We start from the raw sequence: 27,366 nt of genomic DNA on the forward strand, positions 1-27,366 counted from the left end.
GACCTAGTCTGATAGTTTTTCGATTCTAAACAAAGCAGAAATTGACCCTGGATAATTCGGTTCCAATTCCTTATTTTAAAATATCAGAATCGATTATTCTAGTTTCAGACAAATTACATATTATAAAAAAATAAAAATATATCATCTACTACTTATGATTTAATGGTTAAATTATTAGATTTAAATTTAATTGAATTGAGTTCAAATCTTCTCATGAGAGAGATATTAAGTTGATTAAAACTTTTATATATTTTTTTTTCAAAAGAGAAATTTAGTTTGATTATAAATTTTATAATTTTATTGTTTGTATACCATCTTTTTTTTTAATGTCATTTTGCTCATTAGAGTTATACATCCATTTTTTAAAATTTTAAAAATTAAATTATTATTTTTTATATTTTATATTATTTTAATTAAAAATTTTAAAAAAAAAATTGACAATTCCAACCGAAATCAGAACCTATGCAGTTTGGTTTCGATTACTAGTTTTGGCAAATTGAGCCTGATGAATTCGAAACTGAAACTGACGGTTCCATAGACACGGAACTAAAGTATAAATGCTTGCTTATAAACTCTCAATAGCTTCAAGTCTTATCAATATTCTACCGCATGCTAAGGTGAAAAATGTAAATCTAAATCTAGGCAACTGCTTCAACAAAGATCATGAAAGCTCTCAGAATACAAGAAAAGATCGAACAGAAGAAAATATAATACATGCAATTTCATGTTTGTGCTCTAAGATGCAACAGAAAGTATAACCCAAAAAAACAGTAAAAGAACAGAAAAAGAAGATGAAATTGCCTATTATTTATGACAATAGGCAATTTTAACTGAATAAACAATGCCAAACTAGATACCTTGAATTTAAACTGGATCAAAGCACAAAACATGGCTCTCTTATCAGACTAGGAACCTGGAGGAGATCATTCGCCAGCGAGCTAGAATTGTTTGAACTTTCCATGCAGGATCAAAATTTTGGCATGATTTGAGCAGCTAGCAAGTCAGCTTCAAACAGTACGGAATTCAACTTCAACCTGGTTGGTGATACCTTCTCGGAACTTTGTTGATTTTAGCCATAATGACGACATCGAGTCAATCATATGTCTGGGACAATACATAGCATTCCATTTCCAGTGTTTTTCTCCAGAGGATAAGTAGTTGCACCATTCATATATCTCTGATGGTTGATAGCAGCCTCTCTTAGGCCTGAGATACTGGGAGACTTTCCCGTGCTACGTTTCTTTATAATAGAACACGCACTAAGTGGGTCATCCATCCCAGCTCCAATCCTCCTGAGAATAACAGGACGGACCAGGTAATGAGCTTGAGCATAGTACTTAGTTGCAGAATTTAAAAGCAGGCTAAAGGGTAAAACCATGAAAAAATTGAACTAATGATAAACTTAAAACAGGGAAATGTTTTCCATTTCCTGGTGACAACAAAAGCATAACAATTTGATAAAGAGATTTTACATGCATGTGCTACATTTCCAAGTGCCATAATGACTGCTAAAATTATACGATGTAAATACTTAAATTAAGACTTCACCCAAGGATTTATCCCCCAAATAGAATGCAGGCTGATAGCTCATTTAATACAGTACTGAATAATATCAATAAATAATCATCACAAGCTGCACCACTTTACCCTATCTTCACCATTAAACACCATGAACTTATCAGGAATCTCATCTTAGAAGTAAGCCAGCACACCATGTTACTAACATGTATACCAGGAAATATTAATAAATTTGAGCAAGCCCATCATATTCTTCAAATATATTCAACAATCTGATTTCTACCAAACCAAACTATTTTCTCCTCGGTGCATCAAGCAGGCACTCCAATAACTAAACTTGCATAAAGGACAAATGGGTCCAGTGAGGATTAATATATGCAATCTTCTGTTTCAAATAACTAAACTTGCATGTCTTCCAAGTTCTAACAAGAAAATTCTGTTCACCAATCAGTGCTGGAATCAGAAAAGGTAGAAAGTCATCGTTGCTATGCACAGTAGAAATAGTGGTTTTTTTTATCCAGCTAATCCACTTCACAGGATAATGTTTTCACATTACATTAAGATATTCTTTCTTCTCCAATTGCATAAATAATTGGTAAATCATCATATATGTACTTACAGCCAGTTTTTAGCTAAAATCTTTTTCTAGTTTCATTGCTTTCAAAAAATTCAGAACCACCATCCAATAAGTTCCTCGAGTATTACAACCAATATCTGCTTTTTAGTCTCGTCAACCATGGACATCTTTTTTGCTGGAAAAAGAAAATAACACAGAAATCTTTCTTTGGTGACCGTCTGGACAGCCGTTGTCCTCCAGCAACAAGTCTTAGGTGCAAAGCAAGGCTGACAAGTCATGTCACAGACTCCTCTAAAGTCCATATCCATGAGAAATACAATATATTAGGTCAACCGGTTCAAACAATGAACTGATCTTCCACTTAATACAAGGTTTGAGATTATCATTGATCATTATGGTCCATCCAAGAATTGATGTAACTAAAACACACAACATAGTTTGATTGTCCAAGCGTGTCAAAACAAATAAATTAAAGAATAAGATTATAACTTTCACAGAGGGAAGAAGCTTTCTTGAACCAGATGAAGGTAGCCTAGTTGTGGAGGTTTCCACATTCCTGTCTCATGCTATTGAGTACACTATTGTTCAATGTTTGATGGACTGTTACATTCAAGTATATACAATAAAGAAAGAAACTGTGACGACATTGAGTTGTTCAATATAAATTTATAACTAAAAGTTTTTGAAGGTTTCTTCACAGCATTTAGGTCTAATAAGGGCAGCATCCTTCTAATAGTTTTAAGGACATCGGATCCTTTCACATTTTCTGATTACAACATTTTCACTAATGTCATTAAATGAGAGAGAAATTGTCACATACTGCAGAATATTTTGTACCCAGACACATATTAAATTTACCTTGCAATATTGTTGAGGAAAGAAATTCAAGATATGTTTGAGTTTGCTAGGAATTAGTGCAAAGAGATGTATTAGCTGTGCCAATTTGGAGACTGAACTAATAATCAAGAGTCAAAGAAATAAATTAAGGCATTGGAAAATAAGAGATACTATTGAGATTAATATAGCACTTGAAGCATCAGCCATTATGTGTAAAGTGACACTAAACAATAGACAAATCACTGAAACATACTACTGAGTGGAGCAGCAGTTATGAACAAGTATGGACCTGGACAATTTGATTTTCCATGATGATGGTAGTTAATTGGAAATCATGTTAAGCAGTTAGCCCAATGAACCAACATGAACAAATTTTAGCAAATTTTAGGCCCAATACTGTACCTACTAAAAGTGATTATCACAGCTTGACATAATTGTCAATGATAAGATTGAAAAAATCAACTTATTTATAGCTATATAACATCATAATTGGTAATTGCATAGGTAAAACCAAGGTCTGTCATACCGAATCGTACCGCCCGATATGGGCGGTACGTACCGGTCCGATAGACTACCGGTACGCGGACCGTCCGCTATCGGACGGACCATGCTACAGTGCTACAGTGTGTACTATGGCAGTGCTACAGTGCTGGTGTACCATTCGGTACACCCTAATGTACCGCTCGGTATGCCGGTACTGTACCGTACCGAGCCAACTTCAAAGCACCGGTATGGTACGGTATTGTATACCTTGGATAAAACAATGATTATACATATAAATTAATGCAGAATATTTTCATTGATCATAGATGCATAGAAAAACAGAATATAAAAAGATTTAGCAACTGGAGAGTTACATCAAGTAATCAATCCAGTTGTCAGAAAAGGCTTAGGCTGTTTAACAGATGTAAGCTGCATAATTTTCAGATACCTCAGAACTTTCTCAGATGCAGTTCGAGCAGCATTAAGTATGCTTTCACTTGGTAACCAGTTAACTACTCTACTAAAATCGGCTCGCATTGGAGAATGGATCTTAACAAGCTGCATAGGAGGGCAATAGGGCATTCAGAAGTTGACCTTCACTGCTTAACTATTACAAGTATGAAAATAAGAAAAGAACTTACTCCTAGACACTCCATCATCTGATAATATGCTCTCCCATGAAGTGGAGTATGCCCCAGCCTAGACTCTGAAAAGTATCTTGTCCTACAAACAAACAAAGATGACTACAGCTAAATAAGAATTATATTCCTCTGTTTAAATTCAAGCCACGAATAAAGGATTCTGCTTTCTACTCTACCATTCCTTGTATCCTGGATCCACGGTGAAACCATACATATCAACAGTGTCACAGATGGATAGAGCAAACTCAAGAGCCTTAAGCCCTGTTCCTTTAGCTGAAGAGCCAAATGATGCACCTAACATGAGATATACTTGATTCCCAATTGGGACTTCCTACAAAAGAAAAAAGGTTCAAGTTTAGTGTGTCAAGAAAGTTTAATTTTACCTCTAACTGATGCAAGGATTTTGATAATCCTTGATATATGAATCTATTAGGAACTGAGGTTCATTCAAGTAGGTTAGACTTGCCACACTTCAAATCTATCAGAAAAAAAGGCTGTATTTATTGTGACACAGTTGTTTATGCAAAGGTGTATATTATGTCGTAGGTGCCATCACTACTAGAAATTGAGCTCAAGCGGTTGATTGCACATTCTGGAAACAAGTATAAATTAATTTTGTGCTCAAAATATGGTTCATATCTGAGATACAAACTTTATGAAACTGACATTCAAGCAAAAGTAATTTTCAATTCTTAATACTTAACAAACACTCAAGCAACAAAATCCAGCATATGATGTGTGCATGTGAACACAATAAAGTACAATGTCAAATGTGCCACAATCTGCTATTATGCTAGATAAGTTGACCCTGCTAGTTAAAAGCTTGGATTAATGAGGAATTGGGGATGTTATTATTAAGGATTGAAATATCGTACCGTACCGGAGTTTCGAAATACGATCGGTACGATACGATACTGTATACCGAGCGGTATATTTCGGTATACCGCTCGGTATATATATACATATATATATATATATAAAAGTAAAAAAATCTTATATATATTTCTATATAAAAGTAAAAAAAAATCTGCGACATCGTCTCTTTTCTCCCCACGCAGGGCAACATCGCCTTTATATATATATATATATATATATATATATAGTCCGTGTACTAGTCTGTTGGCGGACCGATACGTACCGCCTGGTACGGACGGTATTATTTGAAATTGAAGACCTTGGTTATTAGTATTAATATGTATGGAAAGTTAAATAACACCACAAGAATGACATTCTCCAATTTCCAAATGTCTGATTAGGCTTCTTTAAATCAAAGGCAAATGGTTCCTCTGAGAAATCACTATATATATATACACACTTACAGAAATATATTATGAAGAAATTGAGAAGTTTATTTGTACAAAAAACATATAAAATGCTGCAATAGTGAGAACGACTCACACAAGTATACAGATTATGATTAGTGCACAGGTAGTGGCATTTACACCAATTTATGAAGCAACCTCAGTAACTGACAACCATGTCAACAAAAAGCCTATGCCCATGAACTACAAAAACACCCTTGACAACTTGGACCATTTGTGACCTCACTATCACAGACTTAGCTAGAATTGCCTAAGTCGTGAGGCATCCTTGCGGCCAAGACGCGACCTTCACTTGTGTTGCCTAAGTCGCAAAGCACCCTTGTACCAACTTCTCGGACTTAGCGGGGATTGCCTAAGTCTTGACGCACCCTTGCGATATGCGTCCACAAAGGTTAGCCAATTTGCAACCTCACTCAGGTCCCAAAGTACCTGTAAAAGAGAAAGTTGATTAGTTCGAAGAACGAGCGACAGACAAGTCCCGACGTCTCACGAAGAGGGAAGTTTTACAAGCAATTCAACGAGCATCTCGTCCATGAGAGAAAACAGAGAAATAAGGAAAACAAGGACTTTAGCAGGTTGAACGAACAGCTGCAAGTACACAAACAACTGCTCACCAAGTGCCGGGCGCGAAGGCAAGTTCCCGTTAAGAAAACGTGTGAACTTGTGAAAATTGTTCAACGCCCAACAATATACCGAAGCCCCATCTAGCCCTGTGCCACCCAGGGGGTTCCAGGGTGCTGAGATGGCTAACATTTCGCGCGCTGCATCGGGTTGCAGAAAACAGCCCGCGACATGCGAAAATGGAGCCATTTTTGGGCTTTTTGGCCGGGCGCGATGAGCGGTCGCACTGTGCACTACAACCTGTTCGAACATGTAATTTTACAAGCAAAAATACACAAAACCAAGGCAAAACAGGCTACCATGTCTTTGTTCAAGCATGCAAAAGCGATGAACGGTTCGTTGAACAAAGTTGTTGCGAGTGCGCGATGATTGTTCGTGACATTCTCCCCTACTTAAACTGTCGACGCCCTCGTCGACGCTTGTTGGTAGTTGTTGATAATTGCTTCTTCATATCGTAGGGCGTCTTCGGGCTCCCAACTGGCTTCAGTTCAGGGAAGCTTTCGCCACTTCACCAAGTACTCGGTCTACTCAGCTCCATTTGGTAGCTTTATCTTGCGATCCGCTAGAATGGTTTCAACTCGCTTCTCGTAGGAGGCTCTGGTGGGGGGTAGCCGAGTTAGAACACTTCGGGAAGCATCTTATGGATCTGAGTGGAAGGCTTTCGAGTTGCTAGCGTGAAAAACATTATGAATTTTGAGCCACGCCGGCAGCTTCAACCTGTAGGAGACGTTGCCCACCCTATTGATAATTAGGAAGGGCCCTTCATACTTGCGCACCAATCCTTTTTGTACTTTGTTCCTAAAGAATTGGAGTGATGCTGGTTGGAGCTTCACCAACACTAAATCGCCGACTTTGAACTCTTGCGGTCACCTTCCGAAGTCGACCTACTTCTTCATCTTTTTGGCCGCCTTTTCCAAGTAAGCCCGCGCAATATCTGTATTTCGGTGTCATTCTTTGGCAAAGTGATATGCTGACGGACTACTCCCAGTGTATCCAATAGCTAGGGTGTGAAGAGTTGACGATTATTGTCCTGTAATGATCTCTAAGGGGCTCTTGTTGGACGCAGAGCTCCACTGCAAGTTGTAGGAGAATTGGGCCATACCAACAGCTTCACCCAATCTCATTGGTTGGCACTCACGTAGTGCCGAAGATATTGCTCCAGGAGCGAGTTTATCCTTTCGGTTTGGCCATCTGTCTAGAGGTGGAGGCTTGTGGAGAAGTATAACTTAGACCCCAACAATTTGAATAACTCAGTCCAAAATCGTCCCAGGAACCGAGCATCTCAATCATTGATAATATTGTGCAGGACTCCCCAATACTTCACCACATTCTTCATCGTCAGCTTGGCCGCCTCCTCTGCTGAACAGTGTAGGGGCGCAGCAATGAAAGTTGCAAACTTTGAAAATCGATCGACCACTACGAGTATCGATCCCAGTCCCCCTACTGTCGGCAAGCTTAATATGAAGTCCAAGGAAATGCTCTCTCACGGCCTTTCTGGTACGAGCAACGGCTCCAAAAGCCCCACCGGCTTCCGCTGCTCCACCTTGTCTTGTTGGCAAGTGAGGCACATTCGAACATACTCCTCCACATATGTCCCCATCTTCGGCTAGTAGAAGGCTCTCTCCACGAGAGCCAAGGTTCTATGAATGCTCGGATGTCCAACCCAAAGGGAATTGTGACACTTTCTTAAGAGTTCACGCCTCAAATTGTCCACTCGAGAAACATAAACCCTATTCTCTTTTGTGTAAACGAGTCCCTCCTGGACCCAAAATCGTCATGCCTTGCCTTCTTTGATGAGCTGCAATAGGATTACTGCCTGGGGATCACTATACAGTCCATCCCTGATCCTAGAAAGGAAGTTGGAGTGCAACTGACTTGCTTGGCCTCTGCCCTCCAATTGTATGGCGTTCACTCGCTCCACCTTCAGGCTCAATGCATCGACCATGACATTTACTTTTCCGGGCTTGTACTCCATTGTCATATCAAACTCAGCCAGGAAGTCCTGCCATTGTGCTTGCTTTGGGGAGAGTTTCTTCTGAGTTTAGAAATAGCTCAAAGCGATGTTGTCTGTCCTCAACACAAATCGTGATCCCAGAAGGTAGTGCCACCAAACTCGTAGATAGTGGACCATCGCTGTCATCTCCTTCTCATGCACCGGATACCGCCGCTCGATCTCGTTGAGCTTGCGGCTCTCGTAGGCCACCGGATGACCCTCCTGCATGAGTACTCCCCCAATAGCGAAGTTTGAAACATCTGTATGGACTTCGAAGGGCTCCCCATAGTCCGACAACTTGAGCACCGGTTCTTCCAACACAGCAGCCTTCAGATCTAGGAATGTAGCTTCACATTTGTCAGACCGCCTCCAAGGTTGCTCCTTCAGTAACTCCGTTAGTAGAGTTGCACGCTTCGAATATGTTAGGACTCTAGCTAGGAGAGTCCTAATTGAGAGGGACATTCTGTTAGGACTCTAGCTAGGAGAGTCCTAATTGAGAGGGACACTTTGTTAAGACTCTAACTAGGAGAGTCCTAATTGAAAGGGACATTCTGTTAGGAGGTTTTTTCTTATAGAAGAATTAGGAGTCGTAAGGGAATAGGAGTCTTGAGTATGAGTCATATTAGGAGTTCGTTAGAAGTAAGAGTCTTAAGTAAGAGTCCTATTAGGAGTTAGGGTTTAGAAGCCCTATAAATAGCCATGTATTCCTTCTCTTTTCTTAAGCAATAGATGAATCTTTTTTGCAGCCTTTGAGCAGCAACTTGGAGGGAGGAACCCCTATAGAGTTTCAAGGAGGTCGATCCCCTAAAGAGATCAACCCCAAGTTTAGAATCTGCAAGGGTTCTATCACCTGGTATCAGAGCAGCATTCTTGGCGTCTCGCTGCCCTTCCACAGCCATCCATCAACCCTCCACAACCATCCAAAGCAATTCCCACAATTGCTTAAAAGATCGTCGCCGAATTCCACCATCATCTCCACCACCGCAGATCAACCTTTGATCTCCCCGTGAATTACAACAGGTTCTTGTTTCCTACCTTACTGCTGCTGCAATTTATTTATCCCTATACGAAAATCCAAAAAAAAAAAAAAATCGTTCCTATATTGCTGCAAATTTTCATCGTAAGTTGCTGAAATTTTTCGACGAGAATTCTGCTATCGCAACTTACATCAATTTTCTTGCTGTTACTGTCAAAATTTTCTTGATGGACATCCTTGCTATCATATAAACTGAGATATTGCTGTCAACTCTCTCCTCAAATCTCTCAAATTTTTTGTGGAGATTTCGTCGAGAAACCGTTGTTTCTTCGACGATAATTCTGCTCTTACAAGACAACACAATTCTGCAGCAAACTTTCACTGATTTCTATCAAACCTATACATGCCTTTAACTCGTCAACAAAAGAGAGATCTTAACATCACAGATTTGGAGTCATATACTATGGCATCTGAGGAGGCAATCAATGCTAAATTTGAAGCCTTTGAGGCACGAATGAAGGATAAGATTCGGACTCTCCTTACCGAATTCAGTTTGGGCCGACCACCAAGCCCGAAGAAATCACATCAAGGAGAGAGATCTAACCAATCACATCATGCCCAAAGAGATGACTTCCAAGAGAGGGGAGGCTCTATGACCGACCCCAACTATTCGCGCATGAGAGTGGACTTCCCTAGATGGGAAGAAGGAGACCCAATTGGTTGGATCTCGCGCGCTGAGCGATATTTTCGGTACCATAAAACTGCGGATGCATCCATGGTGGAAATTGCAGCTATACATCTTGAAGGGGATGCCATACAATGGTTTGACTGGTTTGAACACACTTATGGAGCCCTTTCATGACGACAATTCAAAGAAGGACTACTGATCCGCTTCGGACCAACTTATTACGAGAACATTGACGGACAACTAGCAAAGATCCGACAAACCTCCACCATTCAGGAGTACCAAACCAGGTTTGAAGGATTATCTAATCAAACTCATGATTGGTCTGAAAAACAGTTATTGGGGACTTTTATTGAGGGCTTAAAGCCGGAGATCCGGGGAGAAGTTAAGGCGCGACAACCATACACGCTTATGGCAGCCATATCTTTCGCACGACTTCAAGAGGAGAGATTGAACCATGAAGCCCGGAGGACAAGGATCACTCCACGACCTACAATACTAAAGCCCTCAGCCCCCCCTACTATCAACCGAGTCCCTGCACCGAAAAGGTTAACAAGAGAAGAACTTCGGGAGCGATCTGCGAAGGGGTTATATTGGCATTGCGACGAGCCGTGGAGCCGCGAGCATCGCTGTAAAAAAGGTAGACTTCTTATGATTGAACCAGTAGAAGAAGAGGTCATTGAACATCTAGAAGAGAGCCTTGAACATGAAGAAGAAGATATGGAAGAAGAGCCACAGCCGACCGACATTACGGTACACGCACTAGCCGGCTATTCAAATCCGCAAACGATGAAAGTTGGAGGCCTTCTCAAACAACAGCCAATCACTGTTCTCATCGACACGGGTAGCACTAATAACTTCCTGAATAGTAAGGTTGCTGCTCGGATGGCACTGCATATTGAAGGTTGCAGCAAGTTCGATGTAAAGGTTGCCGACGGTAGATCCTAAAGTGCGACCAAAGATGCCTGCAGGTGAAACTATTACTACAAGACCAAGAAATTATCACCGATTTCTTCCTCCTACCAATCGATGACTATGAGACAGTGCTTGGTATAGAATGGCTGACTACACTAGGTGATGTCTCTTGGAACTTTTCTAAATTAATTATGAAATTCTACTGTAAGGGCAAACAAATCATCCTACGCGGGAAGCGCGGAAGCAACGTTACCACTGTTTCGACCCAACGAATGGAGAAAGTTTTACACAAGGTAAATGGTGCCTTTTTGATGCACCTCCAGCAGCAACCAGAGGGGAAGAAAATAGAATTTGAAGATCAAAATCTTGCCCAATTGCTTACTGAATTTGCCGACATATTTGCTGAACCGCGCGGTCTTCCTCCTTCTCGGCAACATGACCATCGAATTCCAATCCTTCCGGGCAAGCCACCAGCGAACACTCGACCATACCGATATCCTCACCTCCAGAAAGATGAAATTGAAAAGATCGTAAAGGAGATGCTTGAAACAGGGGTGATTCGACCAAGTTGCAGCCCCTATTCCTCACCGGTGCTACTTGTACGCAAGAAGGACGGAACTTGGCGGATGTGCATCGACTACCGAGCTTTAAATGGCATCACCGTCAAGGACAAATACCCAATACCAGTGGTGGATGAACTTCTTGATGAATTGAAAGGAGCTCGAGTCTTCACGAAATTGGACCTCCGATCCGGTTACCACCAAATTCGGGTATGTAACGATGACATTCCAAAAACTGCATTTCGCACACATGATGGCCATTATGAATTCTTGGTAATGCCTTTTGGACTCACTAATGCTCCTTCAACCTTTCAAAGTCTCATGAATGATATATTTCGGAGCTTTCTTCGTAAATTTGTGCTGGTATTTTTCGATGATATTCTCGTTTACAGCCCTTCTCTTGAGACTCACTTTCAGCATTTACGGATTGTTTTGACGACTCTTCGGGAGAATACTCTTTTTGTTAAGCAACCAAAGTGCAGCTTTCTCCAGCAAAAAGTAGAGTACCTTGGGCATATAATATCAAAAGGAGTGGCGGTAGACCCAACAAAAATTGAGGCAATGCAAGGCTGGCCGAAACCTACAAACGTGAAATTACTGCGGGGGTTCCTTGGACTAACGGGCTACTACCGAAAATTTGTTAAGGACTATGGGAAGATCAGTGCACCACTCACTTCTTTACTGAAAAAAGATGCTTTCCAATGGTCGGACAAAGCCTCTGCTGCCTTCGACAAACTTAAAGCAGCCATGACAACGACGCCGGTGCTTGCGCTACCAGATTTCAATAGACCCTTCATCATTGAGGCCGACGCATCTGGAGTCAGAATTGGAGTCGTTCTCATGCAAAATGGTCGACCACTCGCATACACTAGCAAGGCATTATCTCCCTCCCATCAAAATATGTCAGTATATGATAAGGAGATGCTTGCCATTGTACACGCAGTAACGAGGTGGAGACCCTACCTGATCGGCCGGCGATTTCAAATTAAAACTGACCATAAAAGCCTAAAGTACTTTTTGGAGCAAAAGATATCATCCCCTGAGAAGCAAAAATGGGTAACCAAACTTCTTAGATTTGATTATGAAATTATTTACAAAAAGGGGAAAGAAAACGTTATTGCAAATGCACTCTCACGGCTACCTGAACAAGCTAAGGTTTCAGCCATCTCCCTTCCTACCACCGGTCTCCTCGAGGACATTAGGGAAGAATGGAAGAAGGATCCAGAGATCAGCAAGATCATAAAAAAATTGGAGGAGGATCCAAGTGCAATAGCCCACTACACCTGGGATTCGAGGGATTTACGCTACAAAGGTCGCATTGTGCTTATACCTGACTCCCCTTGCATCGCAATCATCTTGCATGAAATGCACTCTATACCTTCAGCAGGGCACTCCGGATTCCTAAGAACCTACAAAAGAGTGAAGCAAAATTTTTATTGGAGAGGGATGAAAAAAATTATTGCTGAATATGTGGCACAATGTGATGTATGTCAACAGCACAAGGGTGAAACTGTGGCAAATCCAGGGAAGCTACAACCACTACCCATACCAGACTCAGTGTGGACTGACATCTCCATGGACTTCATTGAAGGGCTGCCATCTTCCAAAGGTAAAAGCACGATTCTCGTGGTGGTTGATCGACTTACGAAATATGCTCATTTTTGTGCTGTGAGAAATCCCTACACTGCTGCTAATATTGCTCAGATTTTCATAGAAAATATTGTTAAACTGCATGGGATGCCAAGGTCCATCGTAAGTGATCGTGATAGGATCTTCACTAGTAAATTTTGGACCGAGTTATTTCAGTTACAAGGCACCAAACTCAAGATGAGCACAGCATATCATCCACAAACTGACGGCCAAACAGAGGTGGTAAATAGGTGCTTAGAGACGTACCTCCGGTGTTTCGCTAGCGACCGACCAAAAGAGTGGGCAAAATGGCTTCTTTGGACCGAATGGTGGTATAATACTACATATCATTCATCTACAAAAAGTGCCCCTTATGAAGCATTGTATAGTCGACCAGCACCTGTGATTCCAAAGTATGTAATTGGCTCGGCCAAGGTAGATCAGGTTGACCAAGAATTGATTGATAGGGACAAACTCTTACAACTGTTAAAAGATAATCTCTCTACCGCTCAAGCCAGAATGAAGCAGCAAGCCGACACACGACGAAGTGAAAGAGAATTTTCAGTGGGAGATTGGGTTTATCTTCGCCTACAACCATACAAGCAACTCTTTATCAACACTCGAGCCTCCATGAAGCTATCCCCACGTTTTTATGGGCCCTATCAGATCACAGAGCGTATTGGAGCCGTGGCATACAGACTTAAATTACCTGAAGATGCCAAAATTCACCCTGTCTTCCACGTATCATGCCTAAAGCCCAAGTTGGGAGAACACGAGTCACCCCAGATCCAACTGCCCAACACAACTGAGGATGGAGTTATTCAAGCCCAACCACAGGCCATCCTCGATCGCAGGATCGTGATGCGTCGCCGACATCCCTCTACTGAAGTACTAGTGCATTGGAATAATCTACCACTTGAAGACGCCACATGGGAACCATATGAGGAGCTGAAGACCCGGTTCCCTGAGTTCATGGAATCTCAGCCTTGAGGACAAGGCTGATTTGAAGAGGGCGGGTCTGTTAGGACTCTAGCTAGGAGAGTCCTAATTGAGAGGGACACTTTGTTAGGACTCTAACTAAGAGAGTCCTAATTGAAAGGGACATTCTGTTAGGAGGTTTTTTCTTAGAGAAGAATTAGGAGTTGTAAGGGAATAGGAGTCTTGAGTATGAGTCATATTAGGAGTTCGTTAGAAGTAAGAGTCTTAAGTAGGAATCCTATTAGGAGTTAGGGTTTAGAAGCCCTATAAATAGCCATGTATTCCTTCTCTTTTCTTAAGCAATAGATGAATCTTTTCTGCAGCCTTTGAGCAGCAACTTGGAGGGAGGAACCCCTATAGAGTTTCAAGGAGGCCGATCCCCTAAAGAGATCAACCCCAAGTTTAGAATCCACAAGGGTTCTATCAGAATACCCCGCTATGAAGCGTCGATAGTAGTTGACGAAACCAAGGAAGGATCTCAACTCTAGCACCTTTGGAGTTCGCCATTCCGCAATTGCTTGCACCTTTGATTGGTCCATCCGAATGGAGCCATCACCGATTCGATGCCCCAAACACACGATCTTCGTTTGAGCAAAGAAGCACTTCTCCCTCTTCACGAACAAAGTGTTCTCCTTGAGAACCTTGAAAATTATCCGAAGGTGCTCGATATGCTCCTCGAGCGTTTGGTTGTAGACGACGATATTGTCCAAGTAGACGACCACAAACTTATCCAAATACTCTTTGAATAATTGGTTCATAAGAGTGCAGAACGTGGCCGGAGCGATGGTTAAGCCGAAAGGCATCACCAAGAACTCAAACGCTCCATACCTGGTCACACAGGTAGTCTTCGCTTCGTCGCCTTCAGCAATGCGCACCTGCCAGTATCCTGACCGGAGGTCGAGTTTGGAGAAATACTTGGCCTTGCCCAATTAGTCGAACAAGTTCGCGAAGAGTGGGATTGGATACTTGTTCTTCACCGTCACTTTGTTGAGGGCTCGATAATCGACGTATAGTCGGAGGCTCCCATCTTGTTTCTTTTGGAAGAGAACTGGAGCTCCGAATGGTGCTTTAGAACTACGGATGAGACCACTGCTTAGCAGTTCATCTAACTGCTTTCTGAGTTCTGCCAACTCAAGAGGGGGCATGCAGTATAGTGGTCTCGTTGGAGGCTTCACTCCTGGCTCCAGCTCGATATGATGATCCACGCCTCTGCGTGGCGGTAAAGTCTTCGGCAACTCGGGTGGCATAACGTCTATGAACTCCTTCAGCACGTTATCCACCATAGCAGGTTCATGAATGGCCTCATGGTCGAGTGGCTCTGGCTTTATAGCAGCCAGGAATGTTAATTCGCCTTTTCGTACCCCTTTCTTTAGTTGTAATGCCGATATCTGTTGCGGTTCCCTGGTTCCCCTCTGAGAGACAGGAACCACATAGGGGTCGTCACCTTCCATCATACATAGGGAGTTTAGGAACGGCAATGGCACTGCCTTCGCTGCGTACATGAATTCCATTCCAAGAATCACTTGGAAGTCGTCCAATGGCACCGTCATCATGTTAGTACTCCCGCTCCACGTTCCGATCTTGATGGGAACTCCCTTTGCCAACCCGAAGATTCGCTTGGCCTCCGAGTTCACCGCCTTCATTCGACTTGGGTTCTTCTCCAATATCAGCCTAAGTCGCTTTTGCTTCTCGATCAGCAATAAAGTTATGGGTAGTGCCCGTATCCACCATTGCACGGGTTGTTTGGCCATTGAGCTTAATGTCCACATACATCAGCTCACTACTCCCTGCTTTCAATGGCTTTTCCTTCATGTTCTCCCCCACTTGACCCCCCAATGCATTTAATAAACGTATTGCTCCCATTCGGGGACCCTACGACTCCTCATCGTCGCTGCTAGATTCCGAACTGCTTGAACTAAGGGCGACGGCTTTGTCCTTGTCTGATTTAGGGGGATGGATGGAAGATTTTAAAGCATTGAGTGCATGTTTCTGTGGGCACTCCCTCACTATGTGCGACCCTCCGCACAAGAAGCATCCGCCAGGTTTCGGGGCCTTGCCTTTTGAGCTTGGCCCTTTGTGGGAACTCTTCTTCCTCTGTTCGCCTCCGGGCTCCTTCCCTCAAGAATATTTTGGAGGGCGGTTTCCTGAAGATTGCCTTCTTTTTCCCGGGTCCTCAGAAGAAACAAAGTCGGTAAGCTTTTCTGCGACAACAATTGCCCCGATCACATCGGAGACATTCCTTCGATGCAGTTCTTATTGAGCCCATGGCTTCAAACCATCGAGGAAGCTGAATAGCTTATCCTTCTCGGACATATCCTGTATGTCTAACATTAGCACAGAAAATTGCTTCACATAGTCATAGATGGAAGTACTTTGGCGGAGTTGTCTCAACTTCCTCCTTGCGACGAACTCTGTGTTCTCGAGCAGAAACTGAGTTCTCAACTCTCGCTTTAAGTCCTCTTATGTGTTCACCCGACACCGACCTTGTTGGATCTCCTCCCAACGGGTTCGTCACCAAAGTTTTGCATCCCCATTCAAATACATGGTTGCTATCGAAACTTTGGTTTCTTCAGAATCAGGCCTCGTAGCTCGAAAGTATTGTTCTATGTCAAACAGGAAATTCTCAATCTCTTTGGCATCTCGAGCACCTTCATAACAATGTGGCTCGGGAGCCCTTAAGTTTTGTGGCGGCGCAACGTGGGTATTTCTTCCTCTCGCATTCAGTGCCCTTGTGAGCATAGTCACCCTGGAAGTAAGTTCTACCACGACTTCCTGCAGATGTTGCACGGAGTCTTTGGTGTCGTCCGACAATCGATCAACTAAGGCCTCGACCTTGTCGATTCGGGATTCAGCTTCTTCTTGCGAGCTCTCTACCCAAAGAAGCCTTTGTTGGCCTTGGTAGAGTTCCTCCAAGCTCGCTTCAAGAACATCCAAGCGGGTTTCCATCGCTGTGAGTCTCTCCTTATGGCTCTTTTTCACGGTTGGCGCTCCAGATTGCGCCTCCTCCGCTAGCGGAGAGTAGCCAATTTCTCGCTCATCATGTTCGCTGCCACGATCCTCCAAAGCGGCTCCAACGACATAAGAGCGAGTTTGCATTTGCAGCCCACCTGCGGCTGCTTGGGTCAAAGGTCAAGTTTGCCCCGCCCTGCTTGATTCGCCACGATGCTTTGTCATGGCGAAATTGCGAAGTTCCTTCGCTGCTTGCTCGAATTACTTACCCGCTCTGATACCACAATGTCACGGACTTAGCTAGAATTGCCTAAGTCGTGAGGCACCCTTGCAGCCAAGACGCGAACTTAGATTGTGTTCCCTAAGTCGCGAAACACCCTTGGGCCAACTTCTCGAACTTAGTTGGGATTGCCTAAGTCTTGACGCGCCCTTGCGATATGCGTCCGCGATGGTCAGCCAATTTGCAACCTCACTCAGGTCCCGAAGGACCTGTAAAAGAGAAAGTTGATTAGTTCAAAGAACGAGTGATGGACAAGTCCCGACGTCTCGCGAAGAGGGAAGCTTTACAAGCAATTCAGCGAGCACCTTGCATGCATGAGAGAAAACAGAGAAATGAGGAAAACAAGAACTTTAGAAAGTTGAACGAACAGCTACAAGTCCACAAACAGCTGCTCACCGGGTGCCAGGCGTGAAGGCAAGTTCCCGTCAAGAAAACGTGCGAACTTATGAAGATCGTTCAACGCCCAACAATATACTGAAGCCCCATCCAGCCCTGTGCCACCCGGGGGGTTCCAGGGTGCTGAGATGGCTGACATTTCGGATGCTACAGTGGGCTGCAGAAAACAGCCCGCGGTACACGAAAACGGAGCCATTTTAGGGCTTTTTGGCCCGGCGCGGTGAGCGGTCGTACTGTGCACTGCAACCTGTTCAAACATGTATTTTTACAAGCAAAAACACATAAAACCAAGGCAAAATAGGCTGTCATGTCTCTGTTCAAGCATGCAAAAACAACGAACAGTTCATTGAACGAAGTTGTTACGAGTACGCGACGACCGTTCGTGACATCGCGGTAGAGTGAGTCTTCTTCAAAGGAGAATTAGATCAGAACACTTTTCTATCAGGATGTAAGGCTATCCTTAACACTACTTTCCAAGTCATGGAAGGGAGTGATGAATTGCTGTTGAAATTTGACCTCAAGGGCAAACCCACTTGAAGAGTTCTCAACAGTTATCGAGAACTTGATGAGGGGAAGGAGAAGCAGAACGGTAAGCATATCTTGTGGAACCTCCCAATTCCCCTAGGGAAAAGACATTTTGACTGATGCCATTGCCTCTACAACTTGAAGCTTCCCTTAAGGAGTCTTTCCTTATGCAAGATGCAAAAGTATTATCCACTTATTTAATTGATTTACATGTATTAACTATATAAAAATCCTAGGAGAAACTTAAAGAACTACATGATAAAAAAAAGTGATGGTATGTCTACTTGGTGTTAGAAAAATCTTCATCCTGCTGATGTTGATAAGCACTCTCCAATTAGAGGCTTTATCACGAGGTGAGTTATGCTTACAAAATTTCATTTCCTGTCAATAAATAAATGTGTTCAACCATAGTACACGCAGAAAGTAAAAAAGGTTAACATAGATCTAGTATATCTGAAGATTAGTCATAAGGAAAATCTTTCTTCATCATATGAATAAAGACGAAAAACTTATTCTTCCTTTTTTTTTTTAGATGTTTATAATTATTGGATTCCACAAGTGCCTCATCTGCTATCATAAAATCTGTGGTTGCAGTGATACATTTTGCTTAAGATACATGGTTTCTCTACATTCCAAAGGAATTGAATATTGGTAAGAATGGATCACTTATTTAGAAGGATATATCCAATGCTCGGTGATAAAACCCAAACTCTTGTCATGTATTGCTTAATTATTTACAAGAAAAGAGTGTTTCATAAACATAGCTTTGTTTGTGAGAAAGCCTATTTGGAAAGAGTGCTCATCACCACTAATCAAAGGTTTAAAATTTTTGTAACACCAACTCGATTGTGTATTATCACTATTTAAAATAATTTGCCAATTTGGACCTAGTTAACCCTAACTTGTCATGGAACTCAAACTGAAGCCTAGTGATGCTTTTAGCCCAGGTGAGACACATGTTATGATATCTTAAAAAAAGCCAATTTTGTTAATATTCTCCAGTTCCATTTTGTGATGAAAGAGGTAGTGGTACCATTTTTGTGATGAAAGGGAGGACCTTATTACTATAATAAGAAGGTACTAAAATTTTACAAGATATACTTCAATGAAGTCATTGTCAACTGCAAACGTAATTTCAATCTCATCATATAGGAGATTCACTCCCATTATACTAATCCATAATCAATTTTAAAGGGTCATATTTTGTGAAGCCAGATCTACAGTATGTGTTATTATAATAAGACCTCATATTGCTCTTCCCGTCTGTACAGGTGTGGTCACTTAGAGATATCAGCTTCCGACTTTGAAACTATATCTTGTATGAAGGTTTTATTTTGCTAACCAAATAAAAAGGTCATCTTCTTGAGTGACTAATACTTAGGGGAGAGCAAATGTCCTTGGAGGATCAAAATCATTGTTTGGAATTGTAAATAAATGTCCAGATACTTTGGCATTTATAATTTTGGACATATACATATAATATAATGTAAAAACAAATAAGCCAATGTTGTAGTCAATGAATCTTGTGTCTTAGTGTCATTTTTCCTTTTGGACTTCTTGTTGAAGCTTACAGTAAAGTTCTTATTTTGTGTAGAAAAATATTTCCTATCCATCAATGATCCCTTTTGTTTAGTTAGTTTTAGGATCCTCTATCAAAGTACATATAAACAACAGTAGCTAAATTGAGAGACAGTAAAAAATAAACAAATAATGATTTAAGTGAAATTGAGGCTGTTTCTCAAAGCATCAAGGATGGCTGGCACATGCCAAGGAACTGACAATGATAAAAACACAACTTTTTGCATTTGATGCAATAGAAGAACCAAGTAACAAGTAAGGTGAGAACAAGAAATATCACTATTATGAATGACATTTTAAGAAAAGAATTATCCAGAAAGAAAATATATTTATGGCAAATAATAAATGGTTCATGAGGATACAAGGATTCATTTTAAGGACTTTAATTTTTCCCAGGCCGACCATACCAGCCAGACTGGGCATGAACCAGTATGTGGACCGCCACATTTCGGCTGGTCCGGTCCAATTTAAAGGAAAATAAAGAACTTTTATTAATGCCGATGCCCATTAGGGCTTGCCAAACGTGAGCCTCCCTAGCTTAAGCATCATTGCCTTACCACGGCACCCATCCACCCATTGCCTCCCTCTTGGCTACCAATTCTCTTCTTAATTTCCTCCTCTTCATCCATCGCCCTTCCTCCTCTTCTTCCTCTTCCTTCTTCCTCCCACCCTCTCCCTGCCCCAGCTGATGGGTACCATGATACATTCCATTCTACTGCCGATATGCTGGAATGGACTAGACCTGTACCAATATGGCCATGGACCAACACCAGTTTGGTACCTAAAATTGGAAACCTTAATTCATATACTGTAGCTACCAGGTTAGCTTGCTACGAACATGCCTAGCATAACAAGATGCATCTGTTCTAAAGAAAAAACAATTTACGTCAAAGTTATTTTTAGGATGATATAGTTACCTGGATCATTTTATTCATGATGTCATGAATAGTGGTTTTGATGATCAGCACCTCCCTCTTAGTTTCTGCAATATGCAAAACTCACAGTGATTTACATATAAAATGAGATACACATGAAAAAAGGTGCAGATTTCATACCATCTAATTCTACAACTTTGTCAAGTGCCTTAGCAGATCCTCTATTAAGAAGGCGAAATGTACTTTTCCGACCAACATATTTTGTGTAGTTCTGAGATATTGGAGAGGGGAAAGAAAAACTTCTAATAAGAGAAGTACATACCACTGTGACAAAGTAGGAGAAGTATTCATTAAACCTGGATGGGAGCTCCATTTTCTCTAACAACAGCATCATAGCCATCTATTTCTTTTCCAAAATTTGTTTTTAGAAGATCCCCAGAGTTACCAACAACAGCACATCGTCCAAATTGCTTGGGCACAAAAGGTGGTGTTTCTGGAAGTACTAAAGAAAGTTTTTCCATGCATAATGTCCTATTCTTGCACCGATCACTAGAACAGAAAATGACAAGGTTCCACTTGTGTGATCATTAGCAATTTCTTGAAATAAAGTTTTCCTCAATTGGAGCACCTAATACAGGCGAAAAGATGAAGAATGTACTATAACACAGCTTTTTTAGCTGAATCAAGCTGGACAAATTGTACTCACAGTTGTATTCCTTTGTTGATCCTGCGCCATGCATATTCCTCCCATCCGTTTGGCAAAGCATCAATAAACTCTTTTGTGAGTATGGAAGAACTATTGCGAACCTACAAAAAAGTTATCAAGTATTTATTTGAACCAGAAGCAAGCAAATTGTCCACAGGTCATTATACCTAAAACCATTATCAGCTCGACCACACACAATAGATGATATATCCAGGTAAGAGAAAAAAGCCTAGTAGAACTGAAATACATATACCCTACAGGATTTCCAGCATGTCTAAACTATAATATATTGATTTCATTTTTAAACTTCCTAGAAAGGTTTTAATGCTGTTGGTAATTACTGACAGAGCTAACATCGGCATTTGGACCACCCCTTACAAAGCGGTACTCTAGTTCATATCGGGCATGCTGCCCAGTAAAACATGAATATTAATCAAACTTTCTGGTTTTCATTTTGGATCCTCTGTTACTAGGTGGTCAGCAGCCCCTATAACTTTTCATTCAAACAATAGCATGCTTTTCGCTCCTCATTTTGAGTTGTAAAACAGTTGGTTCTCTTCTTGGGAAGCTTTCTTTCCCAAAGATTTCAAGTTTCAATCTCAAGGAAATGAGGCCTTTTACACCAAATTAAGGTATAAAATCTTTGACTTGAGCTTTTTCTCCACTTATTTGATTTTTTAATGCCTTGATTCGTGTTTTTTTTGTGTTATTCATACTTGGATTGATATTGCTTGCTTCTCTAGATCTATATATTGTTTTCCTTACATATCTTATTTAAACAAGGATGGTTGACGAATCCATGATAATCTAGCATAGATACACTTAAATTTAAATCAGGTCTATGTAGATCTAGCCAAAATGCATATGTATCCCAGTTGCATAGATCTAGAGTAGATTTGACCTAGGGTACCATGGATCCAAGCAGGACCCTTTCAGACCCAACCTACATTCAAGTAGATCTAAGCTAGATCAGATATACATAGGCTATATTTGTACGAATCTGGCTAAGATCAACAAATCCAGATTAACCCTGCATGGATATAAGCTACATCAGCATGAATCTAACCTGGGTCAGTATATCATGTGCTAATATTAACATTTTCAGAATTGTATTTTTCAAAAATGGTTCATAATAGATTTTTCATACGTGTTGATTCATTATCAAAGAATTATATGAAAAATCGAGTTTAAGAGGGTTTGAGTGTGTCAGAGACTAGACACAGCCAATCTGGTTGGTACCTGCACATATTAATTCATAGGAATGTTGGTATGGTATGGTATGGTATGGTATGGTATGGTATGGTACCATTCCGATCAATAAGCAGGACCAGTACTGAATTGAGATCCAAAACCTTGTTACCAAGTATTATTGAGTGGATCACAGAAAAGCATAATTTGTTTATTCTCTTGGATGATGAACAATTTCTGATGCTCTACTTTTGACAAAAACGACAAATTCACCTGCTCCCATGTAGCAATTGCTTCACAAAGGTTGAAATCAAATGATAAGCCTTCAAGTTCTCCAGTTTTCGGATCTCTCTATAACAATATTTTAGAAATATATCAGATACTGATGGATTTCAATAATCTAGCTAAAATATCAAATAACACCAGCTCAGATGAACAAATAAATCATGTATATGCTCATTTATATTCCTCTAAAAATCATCATTAAAATAAGTTCTTTTAAATTTTAAATTATAAATTATTTATGAACAAATATGAAAGTCACACAGGATCTCTAAGATGGATAAATGGCATGAAAATGAAACACAGACTGATAAAACTGTTTATCTACCAGAAATAGGCTGATTCCTTGGGTTCCATGACAAGAAGGAGACCACCATATGAAGACAGAACTGTAAAAATTTAAAGATGGTTCTAGCATGCTTCTTTGCACAGGCAAGGTAAGATAGTTAACTCAGATTTAGGAAGAGAATAAATGGTTGAATGAGAAAATGGTCCTTGATTGCTGGAGGATGTTATACGATAGATGAACGAAAGGATCCATGTAGTGGACCAAAATAGTTCAAATACAAGTGCATTTTTTCTTCTTATGATTCTTTAAAGTTCAACAAGTTTTTCTTTAACAAGCAATCTATTATCAAAAAACAAATTATGAAATGCACAAAAATGTTTAGCAAACTGTCAAGGATGAGCAAGTAAGACAAGAAGACCAACAGCTTCACAGAACTAATTGAATGAACCATGCCCCTTGGAAAAATTTACAAAGAAAAATATAACATATTTTACAAAATAAAAGTTTCATTGATGGAAAGTTTGAATAGTCCTTTCAAGTTTGACAACCTCCTAATGGATCAATTTCTTGACTTGCTTAAATGAAATGACTATCGCAGAACAACTAAGGTTGTATAATGCTTCACAATCATATTTCATACATGGTACAGAATTTTGTTCCTGACTTGTTTAAAGATGATGAAGGAAATACTTCAATTATTGGATACAGAAAACAAACTCACCCACTTTGGCACTGTATCTCTAGGGTACTGAATTGTGACATGACAATAATCCTGGCTGATCAGAGCTTGCAATCCTAAACCTTTAGCATCCTGCATTTTCAAAGGATAATGGTCAGTTATGGAACATAACAGGAATCTGCAAATTGTTCTAAGATATTCGTTTGCTATTTTACTAATATCAACAAGTACTACGAGTTGCTACGAAAAACCACTTAGAAGCATAAGGAGGCTTAAGTTGTATTGGCCTAAAAGCCATCTGAAGGATAGTTTGTAATAAGCACTTATTGTTTGGATGAAGCTTGGAGAAAGGTTTGAAATTTCTCTTCCACATTCATATTTACTGATGGAATTTAATGTGTTTACCTATCATTGTAGTCTCACATGTAGGGAGGACAAAAACTTGTAATTTTTCCCATCCATAGCACCTACCAGGCCTAGCATAGATACGTATCACAAACAATTCTATCGCACAATATGTGTTATTTGAATTGGCATGGTGTTAGTTGAATAGGATGGTCAGCCATACCTTTTCTATTTTGCTTTTTCATTATTGATTTTGTTGTGCTTGGTGGCCAGAAAAACCATTCAGCCATGCAAAGGCACATAGTAGCTAGTCATCTAATGGATTATTATCTTAACATAGCTTAGACTTAGAGGGTTGGACATCAAACATTATATTACCAACTATGATTGCAACAATAATATGACAACTTAAGCAGCCATCAGCTGAGATTATGAAGCTCTTTCTGCCTCCACTCAATTCTGAATTATAATGCTTTATGTAACAATAATTAACTATTTCTCTCCATCCAACGATATCACAATCCTATAATGGGTCAAACACAAGAATTAATAAAATAAATTGACCTCATATAGAGGATCACTAAAATTGTTTTTCGATGTACAGTGGCAGCTATCCAACCAACAGAATTATTTGTGCCTGAGAAGTTTTCATCTATTGTATCCATGGCCAAAAACCATAAAGAATAGATGGAAGACTAATAATTTTCATGAGAAGAGGTTGCTATTGTATCTCCTAAGAGACTAGATCCATACATAACAATATTTGAATGGTCTATTAGGAGCGGGCCCATCCACAATGAATGTGTGTTTTTTACAAACAAATACATTCAAACCATAGAATCCTAGTGTTGTAACTTATTTGAAACATCAACAAGGATAAAAATTAGTTCTTACATCCATGATCCAACCTCAGTGGAATACAGAGTAAAAAAAAATGTCTAATCACATTTATATCTCTAGAAGACAAAGGAAATTTTGTTTGCTTCTATTAGTGAATTTTCAAGAAAATTTTTATGAATTTCGAACTAGTAACTATGTCAAAGTATCATCCACCAATATTTCTGACACTTCAAATCAAGGTTTGCGATTTCAAATCGTATCGCCCGTACCGGCCGGTACATACCGGTATGTCACGGACTTAGCTAGTTTTGCCTAAGTTGTGCGGCACCCTTGCATGTTCGTCCGCAAAGGTCAGCCTCCCCGAAACCTCCTATGATCCCTTAGGATCTACAAAAGAGAAAACGGGTTAGAGAAAGCGCCTCACTCGGGATTCACAAGCAATTATTTCAAAAAACACTTCATAGCCAATGCAAATTACAAACAGACTTTACAAGCTCTGAATGGCCGCACAACAAAGGATCCAAAATGATCCACTACAGACCGAAATCTCACACAAGTGTCCATATGATACAACCTTTATTTACAAGCCTAAAATGGCCACCAAACCCAATTAAATTAGGATTGTTAAGCCGTTAACCGTCCCTCAACATGTTGTGCAAAGCATGAATAAACCAAAAGACACGGACATACATGAGCATTACATAAAATACCATGTTTACAGTTTTGTCTTACCAGTCGGCTCGTGAACCGGTACGCGAACCGCTCGCTACCGGGCAGTCCGCCCGAAATAGCCCCATATCGAACATTTACAATTTTGTCCTACTAGTCGACCCGTGAACCGATACGCAAACCGCTCGTTACCGAGCAGTCCGCTCAATATAGCCCTATATCGGATGATATGGGGCTGTTTCGGACGGTAACGATCAAAATTTTGACCGTTACCATCTGCTACCGGGTGGTATCAGCTTGGTTGCGACTTGGCTGTGGCGAGGTTAAGGGAGAAGCGTCGAAGAAGGAAGAAGAAGGAGAGGGCATTCAAAGAAGAGGGAGAATTGGGAGAACCTCGACGTGAATTTGTTTCCATGCCTTTTCTCGATCCCGATTCGGTGCCACCCTCCCTCGACGATCCTGATCTAGGAGATAACGACGAGAAGAGTCGTAAAGAGGAGGATCTGGAGGTGTGGGGATCAGGGAAGGCGGCGACTAGAGCAGCGGAAGAGGCAGTCTCCTTCATCGCCTCGTTTGCGACTCTGCAACCTCCTTCGCCGAAGGCCAGAGACGTCTACGGCCTTCAACATCTTTGCTGCCTTCTTCGCCGAATGCCACAGACGAAGCAACGAGGAGAAGGAGGCGACGTCGCCGAGGCTGCATACGTCTTTTTTAAAATATTTTTATATTTTTATATATTAATTTTTATATATTAATTATATATATTTATTTAGGCATACCACTCGGTACACCCTAGCGTATCACTCAGTATGCTGTACCATACCATACCGAGCAAAGCTCGGTACACCGATATGGTACGAAATTTCAATCCTTGCTTCAAATACTATAGCATAATTATAAGTAGAGAGGCTTGTGTCAACCTTCATACAACTGTCTTCATGAACATCACTCTGAGACTTGAGTTTTAGTGGTTACATCAATCTGAGACTTGAATTTTAGTGGATACATCAATCTGAGACTTGAGTTTTAGCAGTTACATCAATCTGAGACTTGAATTTTAGCGGATATATCAATCTGAGACTTTGAGTTTTAGCCGTTACATCAATCTGAGACTTAGCGGTTATATCAATCTGAGACATGTTTTAGCAGTTCAACAACAATTTCTAAATTCTCAGTCAACTCCAGCACTATCAAGCAAAATCTAGGCAGAATTGCATCTTTCCTATATATCAAGCAATAAAAATTTTGTCGCTATCTCAGAATCAGGACGACAATATTACATTTTTGCAGTTAGAAAGTTCAAGCCAAGGAAAAAAGAATAGAAGACACGCATAGAAAATATTGCATTTTCGAAATGTAAAATTCCACTTAATTTGTATACTAATTCGCACAGTAATCGTAGATGAATAAGAAAAATATTGTAGATGAATAAGGAGAAACGTATAACACTCACCACGCATTTCTTAAAGCCACTCTGCAGTGCCCTCAACGCGCTCCGATCATCATCCGTAACCGTAAACCTATCATCTACAAAGAAAGGAAGCAAAGAGAAATGAACAAGAAGAAAGGAACAAGAACAGAAGAATAAAGGCATGAAGATCCGCCGACCCAAGCCCCCTAGGAACTAGAAAACTATAGTGGCGGAGCACCGAGGGCTCACAGGGATTGGAGAGTCCGACGATGTAGATGAGGATCGCGGCGACACTCGACGCGAGAGCAACCAGCAAACCCAGCTGCAAGATCCGCATCTGCTGGCGGAGATGACGCTGCTTCTGCTGCTGCCGCCGACGACGACGACGACGGTTTGATATAGCAGCGCTGAGGTTCTCAGATCAAATTCAGGGGATTGGTCGAAAGCACTTGCGGATCTGATATTCTTTCCGAGATCTCTTTCTCTCTTGCTTACAGCATCAGAGCGGGAGTGGGAGAGGCAGCAGAAGGGAATGGAGGGATAGAGGTTTCGACCGCCAGCTTCGTGGGCTTCGGTCGCGTTGTGCTATCTAATCAACAGTACCAGGTCTTGTTATATG

General features: G+C 40.9%; 1 protein-coding gene across 1 annotated transcript; it reads right to left on the reverse strand.

Moving 5' to 3' along the window:
• Positions 1 to 650: 650 nt before the first annotated feature.
• On the reverse strand, positions 651 to 27,332 carry LOC135615164 (sialyltransferase-like protein 4). The gene is made up of 12 exons (XM_065113298.1): positions 26,997 to 27,332; positions 26,790 to 26,863; positions 23,525 to 23,614; positions 22,506 to 22,583; positions 21,045 to 21,145; positions 20,695 to 20,887; positions 20,519 to 20,609; positions 20,381 to 20,445; positions 4,233 to 4,387; positions 4,057 to 4,138; positions 3,864 to 3,973; positions 651 to 1,292 (listed from the first exon to the last, which is right to left on the reverse strand). Exons 1-12 carry the CDS (start codon positions 27,082 to 27,084, stop codon positions 1,097 to 1,099), a joined length of 1,323 nt encoding a protein of 440 aa, XP_064969370.1. The 5' UTR covers positions 27,085 to 27,332; the 3' UTR covers positions 651 to 1,096.
• Between the last annotated feature and the right edge of the window lie 34 nt (positions 27,333 to 27,366).

The sequence above is a fragment of the Musa acuminata genome, chromosome BXJ2-6 (assembly GCF_036884655.1).
Source record: "Musa acuminata AAA Group cultivar baxijiao chromosome BXJ2-6, Cavendish_Baxijiao_AAA, whole genome shotgun sequence".
In the NCBI taxonomy this organism is placed as follows: domain Eukaryota; kingdom Viridiplantae; phylum Streptophyta; class Magnoliopsida; order Zingiberales; family Musaceae; genus Musa; species Musa acuminata.